This window comes from Hippoglossus hippoglossus, chromosome 8, assembly GCF_009819705.1.
Source record: "Hippoglossus hippoglossus isolate fHipHip1 chromosome 8, fHipHip1.pri, whole genome shotgun sequence".
NCBI classification, from domain to species: Eukaryota; Metazoa; Chordata; class Actinopteri; order Pleuronectiformes; family Pleuronectidae; genus Hippoglossus; species Hippoglossus hippoglossus.
The window spans coordinates 11,670,288-11,696,471 of NC_047158.1; the positions used below are offsets into that span (position 1 = coordinate 11,670,288).

General features: G+C 43.5%; 1 protein-coding gene across 1 annotated transcript; it reads right to left on the reverse strand.

Annotated features, from left to right (window-relative positions):
• Nucleotides 1-1,269: 1,269 nt before the first annotated feature.
• On the reverse strand, nt 1,270-24,862 carry LOC117766073. The gene is made up of 9 exons (XM_034592785.1): nt 24,747-24,862; nt 24,600-24,658; nt 24,251-24,527; nt 24,000-24,138; nt 20,226-20,734; nt 19,128-19,133; nt 11,675-11,705; nt 11,591-11,598; nt 1,270-1,641 (listed from the first exon to the last, which is right to left on the reverse strand). Exons 4-9 carry the CDS (start codon nt 24,088-24,090, stop codon nt 1,270-1,272), a joined length of 1,017 nt encoding a protein of 338 aa, XP_034448676.1. The 5' UTR covers nt 24,091-24,138; nt 24,251-24,527; nt 24,600-24,658; nt 24,747-24,862.
• Nucleotides 24,863-26,184: the final 1,322 nt, after the last annotated feature.

A 26,184-nucleotide genomic window follows, 5' to 3' on the forward strand; every position in this document is an offset into this window, starting at 1 on the left:
AAAATCAACAGTTGGGTACGTCTTGAAAAAAAAAATAGGTTAAGTGGTGAAACAAGCTGATCGACTGAGGACAACATGTCTTCTGTTTGAGACAAAAATCCTTTGAACAGTGAAGTAAAACCTCTTTGTAACTGTACAGTTAGTCCAGAAAACGAAAAGACGACTTCATGACAAGAACAACAGAGGATTTCACTGGTGATAGCAACAGTAGGGTGAATGCTGAGCTACATGGAATCATTCTGTGCTCAGATTTATCCAAATGACATCAAAACACAAAGTTGACGTTTCAGCAGGATCCTGAACCTTCCGCCAAAGCAGCCAAACAGTTAGGGTGGAATATCCTTGATTGGCTGATGTAGTGGGAAAATAACTAAGTGTGGTTGAAACCTATTTTGTAGTTGAAAAGTAAGTTTTTGCAGACCTGTCTAAATACATATATAACCTGTCTAAATACTTTTATGACGTGAACTGTTTATGATCTGAACTTTTATGACCTGAAACCCTTATGACCTTTTTTATCACTTATTAATTCTCCAAAGAATTGAATTTATGTCTGCTTTATCTCCAAAGGAAACATATGTAAATCAGTTTTCTGTGTCTTGATTCCTGTCTCAAACTGCGCCTACAGAACCAGTCTGAACTGTCTCAGACAAACAGCCTTAGTTCTCCTATATAAGATCCTTGCAATTGACTGTTCTCCATATTCACTCTGAGATCCCTGTGACTCTCTGTGTTGATCCTTTCTGCAGAAAGCCCCTATTAAAATACACAAAGACAAATTTGGTGTTCCAGCCTCTTGTATTTTCAGATTTCCATCACACGAGCTTCAGGGGCACGATGGTATTGAATGCTGAACTGTAGTCAATGAACAGCATTCTCACATATGTGTCCCTCTGGTCCAGGTGGGAGAGGGCAGTGTGAAGGCTGAGGGAGATAACATCTGCAGGTGACCTATTTGGCCTGTTGGCAAACTGAAGTGGGTCCAGTGAGTCAGGGAGGGAGGAGGTGATGAAGGATTTGACTAACCGCTCAAAACACTTCATGATGGTGGAGGTGAGTGCTACTGGGCGGTAGTCGTTCAGGCAGAGGGTTTTTGTTTTCTTCGGACCCGGGACAATGATGGTCTCCTTGAAGCATGCAGGGACTACAGACTGGAGCAGTGACATGTTGAAAATGTCTGTGAACACATCTGACAGCTGATCTGCACACACCTTGAGAGCTCGGCCAGGGATGCCATCAGGTCCAGGTGCCTTGCGTGTGTTAATCCGGTTAAGTGATCTCCACACATCTGCCCTGGATGTTACCGGGGGGCAGCAGTCCTTCTTGGCCTCTTGTATCTCCACAGTTGCTCTCAAAGTGAGCATAAAAGGTGTTCAGTTCCTCTGGGAGAGATGCAGACACAACCTCAGCACTGCTGGTCTTTCTTTTGTAGTCTGAGATGGTTTTGAGTCCAGCCCTCATGTTCCTCGTGTTGGAGCCCTGGTAGTGAGACTCCACCTTGTCCCTGTAATGTCTCTTGGCACTTCTAATAACACTCCGGAGCGTGTACCTGGACTTCCTGTACTCCTCCAGATCACCTGAGTTGTAGGCGTCGGTCCGTGCTTTGAGTTTGGCATGGACGTCACCATTAATCCAGGGCTTCTGGTTTGGGAATGTTCATACAGTAATCCTCGGTACGACGTCATCGATGCATTTGCTGATGTAGCAGATGTCCGTGTACGTGTTGATGTTGTCATCCTGGAACACACACCACTCCGTAGTGCTGAAGCAGTCCCGTAGAGCCGAGTCTGAGTGGTCGGACCACCGATGACTGGTCCGAGTCACCGGTCTGTCACGTTTGAGTTTCTGCCTATTGGAAGGCAGCAGCAGAACTGAGACGTGATCTGATTTGCCGAATGGGGGGCGAGGGAGGGCCTTATATGCATCCTGGAAGGGAGTGTGAACATGGTCGAGTGTGTTCTCACCACGCGTAGGACAGCTGATGTGTTGATGGTATCTCGGCAGGATTTTCCTCATCTTGGCGTTGTTAAAATCACCGGCCACAATAAACGCAGCCTCCGGCCTTGAGGTCTCTGTCCTGTCGATAACCGCAAGCAGCTCGTCCAGGGCCTGATTAGTGTCGGCATGTGGTGGAATACAGACCGCTGTTATAACGACCGATGTAAACTCCCTCGGGATATAATAAGGTCGGCATCTGATCATGAGGTGCTCCAGGTCCGGAGAACAGCCCGAATAAATAATCTCCACATCTGAGCACCACAGATTGTTCACCATGCAGCAGACACCTCCTCCCTTGCTCTTCCCCAAGTTTATTGTCCGGTCGTGGCTGTGAATGGAGACCCCCTCGGGAACAATGGCGGAGTCCGGGATCGAGGGGTCGAGCCACGTCTCCGTGAAAACCATAACGTTACATGGTAATCAAATGACACTTGAACATCAGTGTGAGAAAAACTACCTAAAATGACAGAAAGCCACATATTGATGTGTATTTGGACTTTTTAGTTATTTTAGTCTGTCTCCCATCTGCTTACAAGGAGGAGGCAGGATTTATGACCTATAATGCAGGCAGCCACCAGGGGCGCTAATGACTCTTAGGTTTCTCTTTTGTGAGCTGTCATGTCGACCATCTTCACATTCAATCTACGGTGTGATACTGTGACATGATACAAATGCAAACTGTTAATTCTAAAACATCAAAGTCCATTAGACCCATTTTTATTGAAGACATGCAAAAATTAAAATGCACTGGATGTAATGAAGCTCTTAATGTAACATTAACTGGTGTCTATTCATTTTAACTCAGACATTTATTTTGATGTGTACTTTGACTTTTTAGTGTTTCTAGTATATGTCCCATCCATTACCATGGAGGATGCAGGATCTATGACCTCTCCTGCAGGCAGCCTCCAGTGGGCGATCAGGACTCTTAGTCTCCACTTTTTGAGGCTGTCATGATTGGAGGAAATAAATAGATAAAACAAATTTTAAACAAATCAATGCATATTTTGTTGCTTGAATACATCACAGACAAAATTATTTAACAATGAGGAACATTGTCTTATTTATGACACATTTATATCATTAACATTAATCTTATTGACCTTGTCAAGCAATTCCAGGGTTATAATGATTGACTACAGTAAAGGTCCTGTTGACTAGATTTTTTAACATGAATTAAACAAACTGGAGTTTAGGTGTCCCTCACAATGTCTCAGATTACCCAAATTCAACCTAATTATTTAAATTTACTTATTTTTGAATTCACTTTCGCTACCAAACTGAGTTTCAGAGTTGAAAGAGTTATCTGCAGGACTGGGTATGGCCCATCCTGCTGATGTGGAGAAAGGAAAAGGAAACCAAACAAGGGTGTCAACTTTTTTCAAGCTTGCTGAGGATTTAGTTCTTGCAACAAGCCGTCCAGAAACAAGCAGTCGGTTTTCATTGTATCAGAGAGACCAGCGAAGCAACGAAGCTCCAGTAAAGAAGTGAAGGCAGAAGGGGAAATGTCTGCTGCAAGGTAAAGTTTGACTTTAGTGCAGAAAAGAGAGAGACAATATTTCAAGTGTTTTTAATACTTATAGTACACACAAACTTGTTCCTTCTGAGTTTGTTTTTACTTTTTGGTATCAAATAAACATAGAAATCCACAAGTGGAAAGTAGCCTAAGTACCTTTCTTCAAGTGCTCTTTTGGAGTTAAAGTTTTTGTGCTTTTTTAAAACTGCTATACATATTTGAGATCTTTAACAACCAACAACTATTTTCCATTTAAGGTAAAGTGTAGTGAATGAAGACACCTGCTGACATTGAGCTCCCTGACCTAGACATGTCAACAGTTACTTTGAACAAAGGCTCTGACACATGTAACGTATGACCTGACACAGTCAAACACAAAATGGAAAGAGAAACAAAACCATCACAACGAAACAGAAAACAACCACAAAGAGATTATAAACTACAAAGAGATACAAAACAACTACAACGTCATCTGAGCTCTGAGATCTAAGCTAAAGACTTTTTGGATTTTGTTGAACACTTTTCGTTATGGCGTTTTTTCCTTGGGTTTAGATTTTTGTTCATTCTGAGTTTTGCATTTCCTGTTTAATTTAGAAAATTTGCTCCTTATTCGCTGTCATGTTTCCAGTGTCTTCTTGGACGTATGCCTTGTGCTTTGATGTTTTTTCCTGTTCCCCTAGTGTTTCATTGCATATTGAGTTTTGATCTTTGTTTTTTGGAATCCTGTTTTACTTTTGTAGTGTTATTTCTGCCGAAATTTATTTTGTTATTTTACTGGCTCCTGCAATCAGAACCAAACAAATAGACTAAAAACTACAAAACAACACCAAACAACGACAGAGAGACTAAAGCACCCAAAAAGAGACAACAAAATTAACTGCAAAGACACATAATACCAAATAGTAAACAGAGACAGAATGACCACAAACAGACAAACAAACAACAAAAAGAAACAACCACGAAGATAGTGGTAATACAATTTGCCACTTGCTATTGGTTGCTATTGGTATGACGTCCAAAATAGGTTAAAAACGTCAAAAAGTGCCGAGAAAGCACCTAAAAACACAGTTTTGTATTTCGTCCAAAATATGAGCAAAAAAATGAAAAAAAGTCATACTTTGGTATGACCTCCAAAATAGGTTAAAAACGTCAAAAAGTGCCTAGAAAGCACCTAAAAACACAGTTTTGTATTTCGTCCAAAATATGAGAAAAAAAAATGAAAAAAAGTCATATTTTGGTATGACGTCCAAAATAGGTTAAAAACGTCAAAAAGTGCCTAGAAAGCACCTAAAAACACAGTTTTGTATTTCGTCCAAAATATGAGGAAAAAAAATGAAAAAAAGTCATATTTTGGTATGACGTCCAAAATAGGTTAAAAACGTCAAAAAGTGCCTAGAAAGCACCTAAAAACACAGTTTTGTATTTCGTCCAAAATATGAGAAAAAAAATGAAAAAAAGTCATACTTTGGTATGACCTCCAAAATAGGTTAAAAACGTCAAAAAGTGCCTAGAAAGCACCTAAAAACACAGTTTTGTATTTCTTTCAAAATATGAGAAAAAAAAATGAAAAAAAGTCATATTTTGGTATGACGTCCAAAATAGGTTAAAAACGTCAAAAAGTGCCTAGAAAGCACCTAAAAACACAGTTTTGTATTTCGTCCAAAATATGAGAAAAAAAAAATGAAAAAAAGTCATATTTTGGTATGACGTCCAAAATAGGTTAAAAACGTCAAAACGTGCCGAGAAAGCACCTAAAAACACAGTTTTGTATTTCGTCCAAAATATCAGAAAAAAAAAATGAAAAAAAGTCATATTTTAGTATGACGTCCAAAATAGGTTAAAAACGTCAAAAAGTGCCTAGAAAGCACCTAAAAACACAGTTTTGTATTTCGTCCAAAATATGAGAAAAAAAATGAAAAAAAGTCATATTTTGGTATGACGTCCAAAATAGGTTAAAAACGTCAAAAAGTGCCTAGAGAGCACCTAAAAACACAGTTTTGTATTTCGTTCAAAATATGAGAAAAAAAAACGAAAAAAAGTCATATTTTGGTATGACGTCCAAAATAGGTTAAAAACGTCAAAACGTGCCGAGAAAGCACCTAAAAACACAGTTTTGTATTTCGTCCAAAATATGAGAAAAAAAAATGAAAAAAAGTCATATTTTAGTATGACGTCCAAAATAGGTTAAAAACGTCAAAAAGTGGCTAGAAAGCACCTAAAAACACAGTTTTGTATTTCGTCCAAAATATCAGAAAAAAAAAATGAAAAAAAGTCATATTTTAGTATGACGTCCAAAATAGGTTAAAAACGTCAAAAAGTGGCTAGAAAGCACCTAAAAACACAGTTTTGTATTTCGTCCAAAATATGAGAAAAAAAAATGAAAAAAAGTCATACTTTGGTATGACGTCCAAAATAGGTTAAAAACGTCAAAAAGTGCCTAGAAAGCACCTAAAAACACAGTTTTGTATTTCGTCCAAAATATGAGAAAAAAAAATGAAAAAAAGTCATATTTTGGTATGACGTCCAAAATAGGTTAAAAACGTCAAAACGTGCCGAGAAAGCACCTAAAAACACAGTTTTGTATTTCGTCCAAAATATCAGAAAAAAAAAATGAAAAAAAGTCATATTTTAGTATGACGTCCAAAATAGGTTAAAAACGTCAAAAAGTGCCTAGAAAGCACCTAAAAACACAGTTTTGTATTTCGTCCAAAATATGAGAAAAAAAATGAAAAAAAGTCATATTTTGGTATGACGTCCAAAATAGGTTAAAAACGTCAAAAAGTGCCTAGAGAGCACCTAAAAACACAGTTTTGTATTTCGTTCAAAATATGAGAAAAAAAAACGAAAAAAAGTCATATTTTGGTATGACGTCCAAAATAGGTTAAAAACGTCAAAACGTGCCGAGAAAGCACCTAAAAACACAGTTTTGTATTTCGTCCAAAATATCAGAAAAAAAAAATGAAAAAAAGTCATATTTTGGTATGACGTCCAAAATAGGTTAAAAACGTCAAAACGTGCCGAGAAAGCACCTAAAAACACAGTTTTGTATTTCGTCCAAAATATGAGAAAAAAAAAATGAAAAAAAGTCATACTTTGGTATGACCTCCAAAATAGGTTAAAAACGTCAAAAAGTGGCTAGAAAGCACCTAAAAACACAGTTTTGTATTTCGTCCAAAATATGAGAAAAAAAAATGAAAAAAAGTCATATTTTGGTATGACGTCCAAAATAGGTTAAAAACGTCAAAACGTGCCGAGAAAGCACCTAAAAACACAGTTTTGTATTTCGTCCAAAATATCAGAAAAAAAAAATGAAAAAAAGTCATATTTTGGTATGACGTCCAAAATAGGTTAAAAACGTCAAAAAGTGCCTAGAAAGCACCTAAAAACACAGTTTTGTATTTCGTCCAAAATATGAGAAAAAAAATGAAAAAAAGTCATATTTTGGTATGACGTCCAAAATAGGTTAAAAACGTAAAAAAGTGCCTAGAGAGCACCTAAAAACACAGTTTTGTATTTCGTTCAAAATATGAGAAAAAAAACCGAAAAAAAGTCATATTTTGGTATGACGTCCAAAATAGGTTAAAAACGTCAAAACGTGCCGAGAAAGCACCTAAAAACACAGTTTTGTATTTCGTCCAAAATATCAGAAAAAAAAAATGAAAAAAAGTCATATTTTGGTATGACGTCCAAAATAGGTTAAAAACGTCAAAACGTGCCGAGAAAGCACCTAAAAACACAGTTTTGTATTTCGTCCAAAATATCAGAAAAAAAAAATGAAAAAAAGTCATACTTTGGTATGACCTCCAAAATAGGTTAAAAACGTCAAAAAGTGGCTAGAAAGCACCTAAAAACACAGTTTTGTATTTCGTCCAAAATATGAGAAAAAAAAATGAAAAAAAGTCATACTTTGGTATGACGTCCAAAATAGGTTAAAAACGTCAAAAAGTCGCTAGAAAGCACCTAAAAACACAGTTTTGTATTTCGTCCAAAATATGAGGAAAAAAAATGAAAAAAAGTCATACTTTGGTATGACATCCAAAATAGGTTAAAAACGTCAAAAAGTGGCTAGAAAGCACCTAAAAACACAGTTTTGTATTTCGTCCAAAATATGAGAAAAAAAAAATGAAAAAAAGTCATACTTTGGTATGACCTCCAAAATAGGTTAAAAACGTCAAAAAGTGCCTAGAAAGCACCTAAAAACACAGTTTTGTATTTCGTCCAAAATATTTAAAAAAAATGAAAAAAAGTCATACTTTGGTATGACCTCCAAAATAGGTTAAAAACGTCAAAAAGTGCCGAGAAAGCACCTAAAAACACAGTTTTGTATTTCGTCCAAAATATGAGAAAAAAAAAATGAAAAAAAGTCATATTTTGGTATGACGTTCAAAATAGGTTAAAAACGTCAAAAAGTGCCTAGAAAGCACCTAAAAACACAGTTTTGTTATTCGTCCAAAATATGAGAAAAAAAATGAAAAAAAGTCATACTTTGGTATGACCTCCAAAATAGGTTAAAAACGTCAAAAAGTGCCTAGAAAGCACCTAAAAACACAGTTTTGTATTTCGTCCAAAATATGAGAAAACAAAAATGAAAAAAAGTCATACTTTGGTATGACCTCCAAAATAGGTTAAAAACGTCAAAAAGTGCCTAGAAAGCACCTAAAAACACAGTTTTGTTATTCGTCCAAAATATGAGAAAAAAAATGAAAAAAAGTCATACTTTGGTATGACCTCCAAAATAGGTTAAAAACGTCAAAAAGTGCCTAGAAAGCACCTAAAAACACAGTTTTGTATTTCGTCCAAAATATGAGAAAAAAAAAATGAAAAAAAGTCATACTTTGGTATGACCTCCAAAATAGGTTAAAAACGTCAAAAAGTGCCTAGAAAGCACCTAAAAACACAGTTTTGTATTTCGTCCAAAATATGAGAAAAAAAATGAAAAAAAGTCATACTTTGGTATGACCTCCAAAATAGGTTAAAAACGTCAAAAAGTGCCTAGAAAGCACCTAAAAACACAGTTTTGTATTTCGTCCAAAATATGAGAAAAAAAAAAATGAAAAAAAGTCATATTTTGGTATGACGTCCAAAATAGGTTAAAAACGTCAAAAAGTGCCGAGAAAGCACCTAAAAACACAGTTTTGTAATTCGTCCAAAATATGAGCAAAAAAATGAAAAAAAGTCATACTTTGGTATGACCTCCAAAATAGGTTAAAAACGTCAAAAAGTGGCTAGAAAGCACCTAAAAACACAGTTTTGTATTTCGTCCAAAATATGAGCAAAAAAATGAAAAAAAGTCATACTTTGGTATGACCTCCAAAATAGGTTAAAAACGTCAAAAAGTGGCTAGAAAGCACCTAAAAACACAGTTTTGTATTTCGTCCAAAATATGAGAAAAAAAAATGAAAAAAAGTCATACTTTGGTATGACCTCCAAAATAGGTTAAAAACGTCAAAAAGTGCCTAGAAAGCACCTAAAAACACAGTTTTGTATTTCGTCCAAAATATGAGGAAAAAAAATGAAAAAAAGTCATACTTTGGTATGACCTCCAAAATAGGTTAAAAACGTCAAAAAGTGCCTAGAAAGCACCTAAAAACACAGTTTTGTATTTCGTCTCTCACCTATTGTAGTGTATCGCAAAAATAGTCCTTCATACTGATAAAGCTCATAAGGGCCATGTCTGAGGCCAAGATTAGGTTTGTTTCAAAAGATGCTTAAAAGGAAGTTATGACTGAAATAATATATTTGCAGTACTTCTCGAAATAAAGTAAAAATGCTTCAAAATAAAATATAACAAATAAGCAAAAACTAAAATTTAAGCAGGACCACCATTACATTTGTAAAATCACAGAATGTGGGGTACAATAAAACTATGTTTTAAGCTTGGATTCAAAAAGGAAGCTACGGACACAACCTGCTGTTTTTGTCGTGTTCTTTTGTCCCGAGATATGAGAAGAGCCGTCTCGGTTTGGTTCAACGAGTATTTATTCAGAAGCAATGAAAAGGTACAGCATAGCTATGTGCACATAGCTATGGGCACTGAATACACAGCCTCTGCTTTCTAGTAGCACGGGGTAGTCAAGAGTCGGCCCGAACGGACGACGGGTACAGTACTTATAGTAGTAGGTATAACTTCATTGGTCAATAACGAGGGGGAGTCACCATGGTTTAGACCTTGGCTCTCCCTTGCTGGTGCGCAGGCGTGGTCCCATCCTCTTGGCCCTGGAGTCTGCGAATGATGAGGAGCCGCCCCAGGTTTGCCCCTCCTTTGACAGTAGCTGGGAAAATCTTCACATTCTGACAGTGTTTGGTTTTGTGTTTTAATAACAAGCCTTGACATTGGACGGCTGTATGTTCTGTGTGTCTAAGCATGTGCATTTTCTAGACAAAACAACACCTTTCCTATCTGCCCTTCAGACCTTAATGGCAGCTGCTTGAATTCTTTCTAAGGCGTAGGTCACAGTTTCTTATGAGCACAGTGCATTCATGTATGTGTGATGTTGCATAAAGCTAATGGAGTTTAGGCTGTAATATAGTAAGTTAGGTATGAGAACAAGTTAAAGTACAGTGTATTGTATGCCACAGATGTACAGTCTCCACAACAGGCATTATCAGACAGGTGCGAGACTGAACTGCGATGTGACGCACACACACACACACACACTAACCAACTTCAAGATTAAAACCAGCCAGCAACGGCTACTAAAAGTCACTATGTGAAGGCCACACATTCTCCACATATTCAGCCCAAACTGCCCCTGCCCCTGTCTAACATACTGCATTTGTTTAGAGTTCAGTTTCATTGCCATCTTCACAGACACACACAAAGAAAAAGATAGATTTTAGTCTTAACATTTTCCACAGGCAAAGTGTCTCAGAGTCTTACAACTTTTATTTCTTAAGCTCTTCCCTCTTTAATTCTATAGCTCAGAGTTTGGATCTGTTAAAAGCCTCTGCCAGAGCAGGTCAACTTTGGGATTAAAGATACGTCCGACCATGAATGCCTTGTAAGTAATTAAGTGTTTCATACTATAGTTAAAGGCTCCCCCCCCCCCCACACACTTTAGTATCTATGAAATACACTGATCGTCGTGGTCAGTTTGACGTTCTCCAAAAGTTCCCTGTTGAAGTGAGAATTTCCCACAGCACGTGAAGGCGGACTGGCCCCACGTCACAGTGAATGAAAAAGACGCGCTGAGCTGCGGTGCAGGCTCAGAGCAGGTGAGTGCGCGGACTGAGGAACAGCGCCACTCCTCCGGAGCTGTGAGGACACAACCAGCACCTTCACTCATCTGTCGGGACAACGGCAAGGGCTGCGGAGTTTGCCCCCCCCTTTTTTTCTTTTCCATCATGGCTGACCACCTTTTACACTACAATGACTCCGCAGGGGTCGGAAACCGGTTCCGCCGCAAAGGTGCTTTGCGCCAGAAAAACGTGCACGAAGTGAAAAACCACAAATTCACCATGAGGTTTTTCAAGCAGCCTACGTTCTGCAGCCACTGCACGGACTTCATCTGGTAAGAGACACACACCACCGGTCATTTCACTGCCTCTGATCAGTGTTGAAGTGAATTTCTTTATGCAAAAGTTGTGCAGCAGTGAATGTTTACATCAGTAACGCAGATGTACGTTTAAGTCATGAGCACATTTCTGCTGTGGTCGACTTTTGCAGATTTAAAAATATTAAACTGCAATAAAATAACTTTTATAAACTGGTGACAAAGTTTGAGTTGATTTTACGTTTCACTGACAGAAAGGGCACCTCCCATTTGTTTTAACACTTGTGCCTTTTTCTTGCGGGGGATTTGGGAAACAAGGATTTCAATGCCAAGGTAAATGACTCAACACAGGAGGCAGCAACAGTGCAATGTCAAAAACCTGCATTTGACCCAAAGGACACCCATATGAAATTTACCACTAACATTGCACCATTTTGTTTGGTTCTTTCATTTTGCCTATCTACCATTAAGCATGTGCAATTGTGTTGTAAGCAAATACTGCTTGGAGGTTGGTAATCTAGTCACATTGAAGCACACAGCAAATTGTTGAACTTTTAAAAAAAGAGTTTATTTTCTGGAGCACACATCGTTCTGCAACCAAGAAGGCAGGGGTTAGTCATTGGAGCTTTCACTTTGAGATGTTTAATGTTAAAATCAAAACATTTACCTTTTGAGGACACTATCCATGTATGCGTGGTCTGGAAGGAAACGCAATGATTAGGCATATTTTCACAAGCGTTAAAGAGACGTCACGTTTAAGTGGAGGACATACCCTTTAGGGTTGTAAAGGTCACCTAAGTTCACCTGATGTACAGGAAATGTGTTAGGGAGGACAGATAAATCTGTACCTTTTTGTCTACATGTTTTATAAGTGCTGTACATAGCCCAAACTGTCAGAGGCCTTAAGGTATAAGGACAAGGGAAGGGATCTCCATATATAATTTGTTTATTGAATGTGTTATGGTGTATGTATTTGTTTCTTTAACACCAAAATGTGATAAATGAGGGGAAGTGACGGCACGGCAGGGGGGGTTGTTTTGGTGTATGCGGGCCGGCAGAGGACCAGCCACGTTCCAGTCGACAGCGGTCCGGAAGACCTACAAGGGATTACTTCCGAAAACGGGATTATTTGCCTGGGTGACTTGCAAGGATTTCCGCAAGGACGGAACTATTTTTCTGGCCGCTCAGAGGTGGAGAGGATAGCGCGGACCCAGTTTGGTATTGTTTGCGGCATCTCGCCACGCCACACCGGCATACATTTTTGCTTTGGGACGTTCGGGGATTGTATGAACGAGGGTGTGGAGGTGAGGGGGCTGGGAGAGCACCCTCACCTGCTAGAGAGGATCAATCAGCGCAGGTGAGAGCTGTTAGCTGATTGGTCCTCGTGCTTAAAAGGCAGTGTCTGCACTGCCTCAGGACGAACCCAGAGACTCAGACACTGGAGAGACGCAGACACTGGAGAGACGCCCGGACTGAGCTGCAAAGCCAGTCTAATTTAAGTTGTAGTTTGAATTTATGTTTATTTGTGAATAAAGAATGTTTAAGAGGAACACTTCCGTCTCTGGCCGTGTGTGGGAGAGCCCCGTGGCAAGGTCAATTGCCACACTGGCGCCCAACATGGGGCTCCACACAGCCACAGACGTGGACGAGCAGGCGGTATGGGAACTGGTACCGAGGATGGGGGACCTGGTGACTGCGTACCGGGAGGAGAGCGCGAGGACCAGGCGAGAGCTGGAGGCGCTCCTGAGGCAGGTGAAGATGGAGGCGATGACGTCGACGGATGCTCCGGTCTCCAACCCCCTTCCGGCCCCTGCACCAAGGCTGGCGGTAAAGCCAGCATCCCCTGTACCCGCACCAAGGTCGGCGGTGAAGCCGACGCCCCCTGTCCCTGCACCCAGGCTGGCGGTGAAGCCAGCGTCCCCTGTCCCTGCACCAAGGCTGGCGGTGACGCCAGCGTCCCCTGTCCCTGCACCTAAGCTGGCGGTGAAGCCAGCGTGCCCTGTTCAGGCACCCAGGTCGGCGGTGAAGCCGACTCCCCCTGTCCCGGCACCCAGGCTGGCGGTGAAGCCAGCGTCCCCTGTCCCTGCACCCAGGTCGGCGGTGAAGCCGACTCCCCCTGTCCCGGCACCCAGGCTGGCGGTGAAGCCAGCGTCCCCTGTCCCTGCACCTAGGCTGGCGGTGAAGACAGCGTCCCCTGTCCCTGCACCCAGGCTGGCGGTGAAGCCAGCGTCCACTGTCCCTGCACCTAGGCTGGCGGTGAAGCCAGCGTTCCCTGTCCCTACACCCAGGCTGGCGGTGAAGCCAGCGTCCCCTGTCCCTGCACCTAGGCTGGCGGTGAAGCCAGCGTTCCCTGTCCCTGCACCCAGGCTGGCGGTGAAGCCAGCGTCCCCTGTCCCTGCACCCAGGCTGGCGGTGAAGCCAGCGTCCCCTGTTCCCGCACCCAGGCTGGCGGTGAAGCCAGCGTCCCCGGGCCCCGGACCCAGGCTGGCGGTGAAGCCAGCGTCCCCTGTCCCCGCACCTAGGCTGGCGGTGAAGCCAGCGTCCCCTGTCCCCGCACCCAGGCTGGCGGTACAGCCAGCGTCCCCTGCAGTTCCTGCGTCGGCGGAGAGACCGACGCCTGCAGCCCCTGTCCCAGGTCCCCTGTCGGCGGAGAGGCCGACACCGGCAGGCCCGGTACCTTTTGCCGGGGCGCCCGGGCGGCGTCGCCCACCTGGCCGGCCTCCGGAGAGACGCTGCGTACGTCGTCGCCCACCTGCTCGACCTCCGGAGAGCCGCGGTGGATGGGCTTCCTCTCCTGGTCCGTTGGGGGGGGGAGTAGGTCAGGCCGGGATAAATCCCTGGCCTGAAATTTGCGGTGGAGGTATGTGGAGGTGAGGGGGCTGGGAGAGCACCCTCACCTGCTAGAGAGGATCAATCAGCGCAGGTGAGAGCTGTTAGCTGATTGGTCCTCGTGCTTAAAAGGCAGTGTCTGCACTGCCTCAGGACGAACCCAGAGACTCAGACACTGGAGAGACGCAGACACTGGAGAGACGCCCGGACTGAGCTGCAAAGCCAGTCTACTTTAAGTTGTAGTTTGAATTTATGTTTATTTGTGAATAAAGAATGTTTAAGAGGAACACTTCCGTCTCTGGCCGTGTGTGGGAGAGCCCCGTGGCAAGGTCGATTGCCACAGAGGGGCTGGGGAAATATTGATGTATGGGATTGGTGTAAATTGTGGTGTTATGTTCACGTTTTCAGCTTTGTTGGCGGGCACACGTCCAGGGGGTACGTGGGTTTGATTGGGTTGGGTGTCAATACAGACCATTGTATACAACATCTCTGTGTTTATTTCGTTTATATATATATTATTTCATATGTGATGGGGCCGATAACAAGGTTATCGGCCTTATAGAAAGAGTATTCGTTTATTGTAAATTGTCAGGCGGCGGCGTCCGTACACAGCGGGACAGGTCCGCCCGTGCTCCTTTTTAAAATAGCGTAGTGACTTTCCCCTTCCAACGAAACGAGGCGAATTGTTACAGAGTGGTGGCCAGTATGGGGCCTAGTGGATGATAAAATTAATGTCGATATCGCTGTGTACGGATCATGCTCGCTTGACCCGGGTTTTTTTTTCATTCGGTCTTTTGTTTTTTAAGTTAAAATAACAAGGGCCGAAAATTGTGTTGTGATACAGCTAAGACCGCAGTATCACGGCAGTTTCCGGGTTAACGGTATTTCATTAAGAAGTAAGTTAGATAACGGGGTTGTGTTTTCCCCATAACTGTATTATATGCTCAGTGAATGTTCGGTTTAATTAATTGATTTGTGAAGAGCAGGATCAGAGCAGAGGTAGCTGAAACTTGTCCTACCCATATATATATATATATATATATATATATATATACATATAAATTGCATAATTACGGTACAGTGAGTACATCCTTTTATTAACGCATACCACAACATTAAGCACACGTTGTCCTGGTGGCTTAGCTTCCCTTTACAATTCAAATGGCTACTATAAGGCAGCAGGGGTCACCCAGGGGTGATGATGCACCTGAAGAGAGTTCACTGCCCCTCATAGATTTGGCTCAAAATATCCCCTACCCGGCTGATGATGACACTTATCGACATGTTACCTGTAGACACAACCGCAGTGGCCTCAGTGAGGTAACCAGCATGCTGGAATCCATGTATCTTGACCCCCAGGATGAGGATCAACATCAGTCGGATGACAGTGAGGATACAGGGGCCATTGGAGTAGCAGAACAACTGCAGGACTTGCAGTTAAGAATGGAGGCCTTTGAGAACCGGGTTAAGGAAGCAGCCGATAGTACACTCAATCGGGAGGAGGGGCTCAGAGCAGCAATTGATGCCATGGCTAGGGAGGCGAAGGAGTACATTGACATGAGGCTGCAGAAATTTGATCTAGCTCTGGTATCTTGCCTGCAGCGGAGGGATAAACGTTGGGATGAAGAACTTAAGAAGACCATCAACAAAAGCCGGTCTTCATGGAAGCCGGTTAGTTTCTCCACTCCTGCTGTGGTCGTGCCGGCCGGCCGCCCAACATCTGGAGGGGATGTTTTACTCCCAACCTCGGCTGCAGTGTCGGCTAAACCACCTATTAGAATGGAGTTTCCCCAGTTTGGTGACTCGAGAAGTTCAGCTGATGTCACTGATTTCATTGAACAGTGTGAGAACTTTCTTACTCTAAGACCACTGAGTGACTTTGAGTTCTTGGGCACCCTCAACGCCGTTCTAAAAGGATCAGCCCGGAGCTGGTGGTTAGCCGCCCGCAGCAAAATATGTAATTGGTCGATGTTCAAAAATGCATTCCTTGAAGCTTTCTTGCCCACTGATTACCAGTCTGAGATTGAGGAGCAGCTCCGGGCTAGTGTGCAATCACCCAACCAGTGCCTGAGGGACTTTGCCTATGATCACCGGGCACTCTGCCTGAAGTGGAGTCACGATATGGCAGAGGAGGAGGTTGTGCGGCGAATCCTCAGAGCATGTAATCCGAGGCTGGCCAGTGGCCTACGTGGCATTGTGTCCACGGTCGACCAACTGGTTAAGGTGGGGTCCTTGATAGAGAAAGACTGGAGCAACTCCAAAGACTATTGGAACCGCGTACAGCAGTCCAACTCTGCGGACCGTACTAGCAAAAAGTCCAGCAGGAAACCCGAGCATGGGCAGGGGCGTGGACATGGTGCAGATGTGGCCTTGGTTCAGGGCATTCCAACCCTCCTGGTGGTACCAATAAGGGTCCGAGGATCCGAGGGGGATGCCGTCCTTGACTCAGGATGCACATACTCATTGATGAACAGAACCCTATGGAACAACCTAAGGAGGGCTGGAGAGACTCTGAACGTGAGCGAAGTCCCAAGGTTTGTTATGGCCAATGGACAAGAGAGTAAGGCTCTAGGAAAAACTAACCTGCTCCTCACCCTCCATGACACTCACATCTCCATCAGCGTACACATACTTAGGGACGATCAGCTGTACATGCCTCTACTGCTTGGTCTAGACTTTATGTGTGCGAGCCAGATAGTTTTGATGCCCCACCTGAGGAAGTATGTTATGCCGGGGGGGAAAGAGCATAAGTTTTTACCCAAAACCCGGGATGCATTGCAATGGGGGTTTCAAGACTCAGTAGTCAATTTCTACATGGCGGTGTGGGAAAATGCTAGCATCGAGCAGCCCAGCCTTCCTCTCTTAGAGGCTCAACCGGAGGTGGTTAGACCACTGCTGCAGAAGTGGTCTACCGTTTGGACAGAGTCTACGGGTGCAACTGAGGTCGTAAGGCACAAAATCATGACCACAGATGAGCTGCCAGTGCGAAGGAGAGCCTATAGAGCATCACTGCATAAACAAGCAGTCATCGAGGAGCAGATTAAGAAGATGCTCAGTGAGGGGGTAATAGAGCCTTCCGCCTCTGCCTGGGCCTCCCCAGTGGTCTTAGTCCCAAGGAAGGATGGGACACCCCGTTTTTGTGTGGACTATAGAGGCCTCAATGCCAAAACACATCACGATGCATATCCAATGCCGTTGGTGCATGAAATTCTGGAGTCCTTGCAGGGTGCCCAATATTTTAGCTCACTGGATCTCCAGAGCGGTTACTGGCAGGTGGCCATGGACGAAGAGAGCAAAAGGAAGACCGCCATGACCACCCATTTAGGCCTCTTCCAGTTTAGGGTTATGCCATTTGGTCTGCGGAACGCGGGTGCCACTTTTCAGCGGCTGATGGAAACTGTCCTTGTGGGGTTAAAGGGGAAAATCAGTTTTGTCTATATAGATGACATCATCATTTTTTCCAAGACTCAGGAGCAGCATCTACGAGACCTGGATGCGGTCTTCCAAAAGCTGCACGAGGCCAATCTAACGCTCAATGTGAAGAAATGCCATCTTCAGAGTCAGCTACATTTTTGGGGCATATAGTATCCGGGGAAGGGGTGTCCGTGGACCCAGCAAAGGTTGTGGCCATATCAGCCTATCCAGCACCCACAGACTTGAAGAGTCTCCAAAGATTCCTTGTATTAGTAGGCTGGTACCACAAGTTTCTACCCAGGATGGCGGACATTGTGGCTCCCCTGAATAACCTCAAGAGGAAAGGAGTATTGTGGGAGTGGACGGAGCAATGTCAAGTCGCCTTTGAGCACCTCAAGAGTATGTTGCAGTCACCACCAGTGTTGGCTCAGCCGCGGCCCCTCCTTGGCTTTCAGGTTCACTGTGATGCCAGCGACGTGGGACTAGGGGCCGTCCTGATGCAGACTATCGAGGGAGAGGAGAAGGTTATAGCCTTTGCCTCACGAACACTGCAGGGTGCTGAACTGAGGTACTCCACCTCGGAGAAGGAGTGCCTAGCCGTCGTCTGGGCAGTGGAGAAATGGCGGCACTACCTAGATGGAGAGACATTCGAAGTATTCACAGACCACAGCGCTCTAACCTGGGCCTTTAACTGCCCTAAGACATCGTCTCGCCTGACCAGATGGACTCTGCGGCTCCAGCCTTACTCATTCAGAGTCAACTATAAAAAGGGCTGCTGTAATGTTGTCCCCGATGCTCTATCCCGGGCACCACCATTATCGGAAGGGAACGTTTGCGTTGCTGGGGCAAAATCGTACTGGTCTGCCTTACCCAGCTCCCTGCAGGATATCGAAAGCGCCCAGCAGTCCGACATACTTTGTAAAGAGCTTGGCCTTTCCATCGAGCAGCCCACACCAGGTCGCATTCACTATGAATACCAACAAGGAGTGCTATACCGAGGTGTGCCTTCAAAGTATGGGGGATTTAATTACCAGATGGTTGCCCCCGCTGTACTTGTGCCAGAGTTTCTGGCTTATTTCCATGACAGCCCTTTTGGAGGACATCTGGGGAGGATGAAAACCCTCCTAAAAATCCTGGAGGTGGCGTGGTGGCCAACGGTCCGTAAAGATGTGTGGAGCCATGTCCGAGCTTGTACTGTATGCCAGCAATATAAGCCTTCTAATGAGAAACCAGCTGGGCAACTCCAGACCACAGAGGTCACGTCTCCTGGGGAAATGATTGGAGTAGACTTCATGGGACCCCTACCCCTCAGCAAAGCCCGGAATTCAGTGCTGATGGTAGTCGTGGATTACTACACCAAATGGGTGGAGCTTTTCGCCCTGAAGGATGTCAGGTCCTGAAAAACGACATTTTCACTCGCTGGGGGGTTCCCAGCTACCTGGTGTCCGACCGGGGCCCCCAATTCACAAGCCAGCTGATGGCTAGTCTCTGTCAGTCGTGGGGCATAACCCATAAGCTCACTACGGCCTACCACCCACAGACCAATCTGACAGAGAGGGTTAATAGGACATTGAAGACAATGATCGCCTCTTTTGTGGGGGACTACCATTATGACTGGGACCGGTGGCTGCCAGAATTTAGGTTGGCTATCAACACTGCAGTGCACGAGACCACTGGTGTGACCCCTGCAGTGTTAGCTCTTGGGCGCACCCTCAAAGGCCCACTAGAGCGTCTCATACACAAATCCCCTGCACCTAGCACATCAGCTTACCACATCCTACACTCACACACACAATTGCTCAAGGAGGTGGAAAGACATGTTGGGGTGGCCAAAGCCAGACAAGCCAGGTATTATAATGCACGACGCAAAGATGTACACTTTGCTGTTGGGGATCTGGTCTGGGTTAGGGCACACCCATTGTCTAAAGCCTCAGCTAAATTCTCTGCCAAATTTGCACCCAGATGGTCAGGGCCCGTAAGGGTAGAGAAAAGGTTAGGTCCTATAAATTACCGAGTTCGTTGGTTGTCTGACAAGATGAAGGTGGACAATATAAATGTGGTTGACCTGAAACCCTACTATGGTCCCGATAAGCCGCTGGCTGGGGGGGGGGAGTGTAAAGGTCACCTAAGTTCACCTGATGTACAGGAAATGTGTTAGGGAGGACAGATAAATCTGTGCCTTTTTGTCTACATGTTTTATAAGTGCTGTACATAGCCCAAACTGTCAGAGGCCTTAAGGTATAAGGACAAGGGAAGGGATCTCCATATATAATTTGTTTATTGAATGTGTTATGGTGTATGTATTTGTTTCTTTAACACCAAAATGTGATAAATGAGGGGAAGTGACGGCACGGCAGGGGGGGGGTTGTTTTGGTGTATGCGGGCCGGCAGAGGACCAGCCACGTTCCAGTCGACAGCGGTCCGGAAGACCTACAAGGGATTACTTCCGAAAACGGGATTATTTGCCTGGGTGACTTGCAAGGATTTCCGCAAGGACGGAACTATTTTTCTGGCCGCTCAGAGGTGGAGAGGATAGCGCGGACCCAGTTTGGTATTGTTTGCGGCATCTCGCCACGCCACACCGGCATACATTTTTGCTTTGGGACGTTCAGGGATTGTATGAACGAGGGGCTGGGGAAATATTGATGTATGGGATTGGTGTAAATTGTGGTGTTATGTTCACGTTTTCAGCTTTGTTGGCGGGCACACGTCCAGGGGGTACGTGGGTTTGATTGGGTTGGGTGTCAATACAGACCATTGTATACAACATCTCTGTGTTTATTTCGTTTATATATATATATTATTTCATATGTGATGGGGCCGATAACAAGGTTATCGGCCTTATAGAAAGAGTATTCGTTTATTGTAAATTGTCAGGCGGCGGCGTCCGTACACAGCGGGACAGGTCCGCCCGTGCTCCTTTTTAAAATAGCGTAGTGACTTTCCCCTTCCAACGAAACGAGGCGAATTGTTACAGGGTTCTTCACACCCACAGGGGCAGCTGGTTGACGCCTTGCAGGCACTGATCTTACAGCCAGTGGAGGGGCAAATCCTGGCGAGTATCTGGATTTGTTGAAGAGGTACCTGGATCTCCGGTAGGAATCTCTGGACTGGACAATGTAGGATGAAGGTGGTGGAGGAGGGAGGAGAGGTTCACTCACTCTCACGGAAACTTCTTTCTCTGGGCTGGCGACTGGGTTTTGTGGTTGGTAACTCATTTGAGCAGATGTAGCGACCTGTTGAGCTCCTGCATTAGCTGGGTACTTTTGGTAGGAGGGCTCTGAGGAATAACCTGTGCTCATATAACCGGCCCCTCCTGCAGTATTAGAGACACCACCATCACTTGGGGACTGCGCCGCATTTTCTGAGGGATACTGAAAGACTTCCTCATAGACAAGATGGGGAACATTTTGGGAGCCCCCGCCATGTGTACTGGAGCCAGTGTTGGGGCCTGGCTGAGGCCTTGCTGGGTTACTCGGCTTGTGGCTTAAAGGAAAGTAGAGTGGCGCGTTGGAGTTCCTCAGGTTCCAGTCCCCTGACTCACTATTAACAAAGCTCTCTACTGCAGGAGCACTAGGCACCGTTTGTCCAGTTGCGACCGGCTGCCATGCAGCTGAAGGATTGTTGTAGCTTGTGTAAGCAGCACCACTCGGCTGGCCATTGGAAGCCTGCCAGTCATCAAACATAAGCGCTTCCTCTTCCATGTTGCGTGAGTCAGCTATGTACGGATATCCATACCCTGCAGGATTAACAATTATAGATTAAACAGATATTCCTGAGGCCTGATGTGGTAATTAAGGAGAGTCATTACCTTTTATGGCTGGTAAACCAACACTGCCATCAAACAGCAAAAAGCAAATCCCTGAAATCCTGCAAGAGAAGCACAAACATCTAATTAAAGTCACTATTTTAAAAAGTGCTCAGAAACTCATGCCGCTCAGAAAACATACCACAAAAAGCATCCAAGAGCCATGGCTGTTAGTTGAGACGCAACGCCTGTCCTCCTCAGAAGCTGTGGTATGAGTGATCCCAAGGACTGACTGAACCCGAGTGTAACCTCTGCTTGTACCGTGTCTCCTTCTTATCAGGTCTCACTTAATGAAGAACATTGCCAGCAGCTGCACGCAGAGCAATCTGCGGCCGAATCATTAACAGGTGTGGCAGCCGGACAACACTGCCACCCACTGGTCAGCGGGAAATCCAGACTTATTATTGTGCCCAGTGTGTTGATGCTGAAACCTTCTCTGATGTTTGTCTATTCGAAAAACTTTGACCACCATTCTCTGATTTTAAACATTACATGTCAACAGTCAGTAATCTATAAAAGACCCATCATTAATCATGTTTGTTTTTCACCAGCATCTTGTCCCCCACTGACCTGTCCTGGTGTCTTTGCACCACAGTAACTAGCATCTGTGTCCTCTCAATCCAGTGATTGTCACTGTGCAGGGTCATGCTACAGAGACACGCTTCAGTGAAAAGATCTGTGGCTCTAATTAACTCTCTGGCTGAACAACGTTCTCTCTCTGTACCACATCCACATGGACAGTTATGCTTTTTATGCATTCAAGCAAAAGCTTTAACGCCACCTTTAGAAAACCAGTGTTTTTTGCAGTAATGACATTGCACCTGAATTATGTTTCACCTGCCTTTTTCCAAAACGATTTCAAACTCCTCACTTTCGATTAGGTGTGTACATACAGTATGTGTGCATGGGCTGACCTGCCTTCTTGCTGCTCCGTTTGTCAGCGGAGTTTGAATATATTAACGAAGTGGGGACGGATCATTGATAGGATAAAATGACATTTATATCCATTTAATTTGAAATGTGCAACATAATAAAGTGTACAGAAAGTCTGAATACTATCTGACTTTGTATCACATATTGAAACCATTTATTTGCATTTCACTTGTTCCGGTTGCTAGTTATCTGTACTTCTGAACTTGTTTTAAGGCAAGATATTTATGAGACCAAAAGATAAACTGTGTTACAGTATTGATTTAATTTAAAGCCTAAGATTTCATCATGTCGCTGTTTTAACTAAAACACAGACTCAGTCAGGATGGAAAACATTTGTTTTTGCTGATACACGATTCTCAGCTTCATCAAAACCTGCAGCGTATTTTAATTCCACTGGGTGGTGAACAAACGCTGTTTGTGGTATAATCAGCAATGGATGGTGAAATATGTCCCCTTCAAGTGCTCCTCGTATGTTTTTCTTTCGCTGTGTTTCTGATGTAATTTGTCGATATTTGCAAGAAAAAAATTTAGTTCATTAAAATTACAATCTGCTTGTTAAAAAAAAAAAATTCAAGTGTTTGAATAGAAATTTAACAACACATTTTTATATTCATACAAGTATATATGCTTATATGCATACATTTATTTCAATATCTCCCTATACATAACAGGAATAGGATATATACTATACTGCCTGTAGTGAAAGTGTATATTATATACATACTTCTCTGTATTTTGACGATGTGATGCTGTAAAATTTCCCCAGTGTGGGATCAATAAGTTCCTTATCTTAAGTCCCCCACCTATTGTAGTGTATCACAAAAACAGTCCTTCATACTGATAAAGCTCATGAGGGCCATGTCTGAGGCCAAGATAAGGTTTCTTTCAAAAGATTCTTAAAAGTTATGACTGAAATAATATATTTGCAGCACTTGTTGAAATAAAGTAAAAATGCTTCAAAATAAGACACTACATAGAAACTAAACATAACAAATAAGCAAAATCTAAAATTTAAGCAGGACCACCATTAGATTTGTAAAAATCACAGAACATGGGGTACAATAAAACTGTTTTAAGCTTGGATTCAAAAATGGAAGCCACTGACACATCTTGCTTTTTTCCTCAGGCAAAGTGTCTAACAACTTTTATTTCTTAAAGGGGACATTATGAAAATTCCACTTTAGTGCTTCTACACGTTAATTTGGATATCTGGCATGTCTACCAACCCCAAAACACTGAAAAAAAAAATACCACTCGTACGTTTTGTTATGGTTACTCTACGTCAGAAACGTCATGCTTGAGTGACTGGAATGAGCTTCCTATGTATTGTGTCGTCACAATACAGTGGGAGTCTCCCTACATGACCTGCATTTGACCCAAAGGACACCCATAATAAATTTACCACTAAAGTCGCACCATTTTGTTTGGTTCTGTCATTTTGCTTATCTACCATTAAGCATGTGCAATTGTGTTGTAAGCAAATACTGCTTGGAGGTTGGTAATCTAGTCACATTGAAGCACACAGCAAATTGTTGAACTTTTAAAAAAAGAGTTTATTTTCTGGAGCACACATCGTTCTGCAACCAAGAAGGCAGGGGTTAGTCATTGGAGCTTTCACTTTGAGATGTTTAATGTTAAAATCAAGACATTTACCTTTTGAGGACACTATCCATGTATGCGTGGTCTGGAAGGAAACGCAATGATTAGGCATATTTTCACAAGCTTTAAAGAGACGTCACGTTTAAGTGGAGGACATACCCTTGAGGGTTCTTCACACCCACAGGGGCAGCTGGTTGACGCCTTGCAGGCACTGATCTTACAGCCAGTGGAGGGGCAAATCCTGGCGAGTATCTGGATTTGTTGAAGAGGTAGCTGGATCTCCGGTAGGCATCTCTGGACTGGACAATGTAGGATGAAGGTGGTGGTGGAGGAGGAGGAGGGAGGAGAGGTTCACTCACTCTCACGGAAACTTCTTTCTCTGGGCTGGCGACTGGGTTTTGTGGTTGGTAACTCATTTGAGCAGATGTAGCGACCTGTTGGGGTCCTGCATTAGCTGGGTACTTTTGGTAGGAGGGCTCTGAGGAATAACCTGTGCTCATATAACCGGCCCCTCCTGCAGTATTAGAGACACCACCATCACTTGGGGACTGCGCCGCATTTTCGGAGGGATACTGAATGACTTCCTCATAGACAAGATGGGGAACATTCTGGGAGCCCCCGCCATGTGTACTGGAGCCAGTGTTGGGGCCTGGCTGAGGCCTTGCTGGGTTACTCGGCTTGTGGCTTAAAGGAAAGTTGAGTGGCGCGTTGGAGTTCCTCAGGTTCCAGTCCCCTGACTCACTATTAACAAAGCTCTCTACTGCAGGAGCACTAGGCACCGTTTGTCCAGTTGCGACCGGCTGCCACGCAGCTGAAGGATTGTTGTAGCTTGTGTAAGCAGCGCCACTCGGCTGGCCATTGGAAGCCTGCCAGTCATCAAACATAAGCGCTTCCTCTTCCATGTTGCGTGAGTCAGCTATGTACGGATATCCATACCCTGCAGGATTAACAATTATAGATTAAACAGATATTCCTGAGGCCTGATGTGGTAATTAAGGAGAGTCATTACCTTTTATGGCTGGTAAACCAACACTGCCATCAAACAGCAAAAAGCAAATCCCTGAAATCCTGCAAGAGAAGCCAGTAAAGCACAAACATCTAATTAAAGTCACTATTTTAAAAAGTGCTCAGAAACTCATCAACTCAGAAAACATACCACAAAAAGCATCCAAGAGCCATGGCTGTTAGTTGAGACGCAACGCCTGTCCTCCTCAGAAGCTGTGGTATGAGTGATCCCAAGGACTGACTGAACCCGAGTATAACCTTTGCTTGTCCCGTGTCTCCTTCTTATCAGGTCTCACTTAATGAAGAACATTGGCAGCAGCTGCACGCAGAGCAATCTGCGGCCGAATCATTAACAGGTGTGGCAGCCGGACAACACTGCCACCCACTGGTCAGCTGGAAATCCAGACTTATTATTGTGCCCAGTGTGTTTATGCTGAAACCTTCTCTGATGTTTGTCTATTCGAAGAACATTTACCACCTTTATCTGATTTTAAACATTACATGTCAACAGTCAGTAATCTATAAAAGACCCATCATTAATCACGTTTGTTTTTCACCAGCATCTAGTCCCCACTGACCTGTCCTGGTGTCTTTGCACCACAGTAACTAGCATCTGTGTCCTCTCAATCCAGTGAGTGTCACTGTGCAGGGTCATGCTACAGAGACACGCTTCAGTGAAAAGATCCGTGGATCTAATTAACTCTCTGGCTGAACAACGTTCTCTCTCTGTACCACATCCACATGGACAGTTATGCTTTTTATGCATTCAAGCAAAAGCTTTAACGCCACCTTTAGAAAACCAGTGTTTTTTGCAGTAATGACATTGCACCTGAATTATGTTTCACCTGCCTTTTTCCTAAACCATTTCAAACTCCTCACTTTCGATTAGGTGTGTACATACAGTATGTGTGCATGGGCTGACCTGCCTTCTTGCTGCTCCGTTTGTCAGCGGAGTTTGAATATATTAACGAAGTGGGGACGGATCATTGATAGGATAAAATGACATTTATATCCATTTAATTTGAAATGTGCAACATAATAAAGTGTACAGAAAGTCTGAATACTATCTGACTTTGTATCACATATTGAAACCATTTATTTGCATTTCACTTGTTCTGGTTGCTAGTTATCTGTACTTCTGAACTTGTTTTAAGGCAAGATATTTATGAGACCAAAAGATAAACTGTGTTACAGTATTGATTTAATTTAAAGCCTAAGATTTCATCATGTCGCTGTTTTAACTAAAACACACTCAATCAGGACGGAAAACATTTGTTTTTGCTGATACATGATTCTCAGCTTCATCAAAACCTGCAGCGTATATTCATTCCACTGGGTGGTGAACAAACGCTGTTTGTGGTATAATCAGCAACGGATGGAGAAACATGTCGCCTTCAAGTGCTCCTCGTATGTTTTTCTTTCGTTGTGTTTCTGGTGTAATTTGTCGAGTTGTGTCAGAACAGATTGAGCTCTTCAGTAAAATTACATTCTGCTTGTTAAAAAAACACAACATTCTACAGTGTTTGAATAGAAATCAAACATGTATAACACATTTTTATATTCATACACCATACAAGTATATATGCTTA

Excerpts from the sequence above, each read along its gene's own strand:
- LOC117766073 (XM_034592785.1), bottom strand. The coding sequence starts at position 24,090 with ATGAGCACAGGTTATTCCTCAGAGCCCTCCTACCAAAAGTACCCAGCT. Across the intron at positions 20,735-23,999 it reads TACATCTGCTCAAATGAGTT|ACAAGCCGAGTAACCCAGCA; the intron begins ACCAACCACAAA and ends TTCCTTTAAGCC.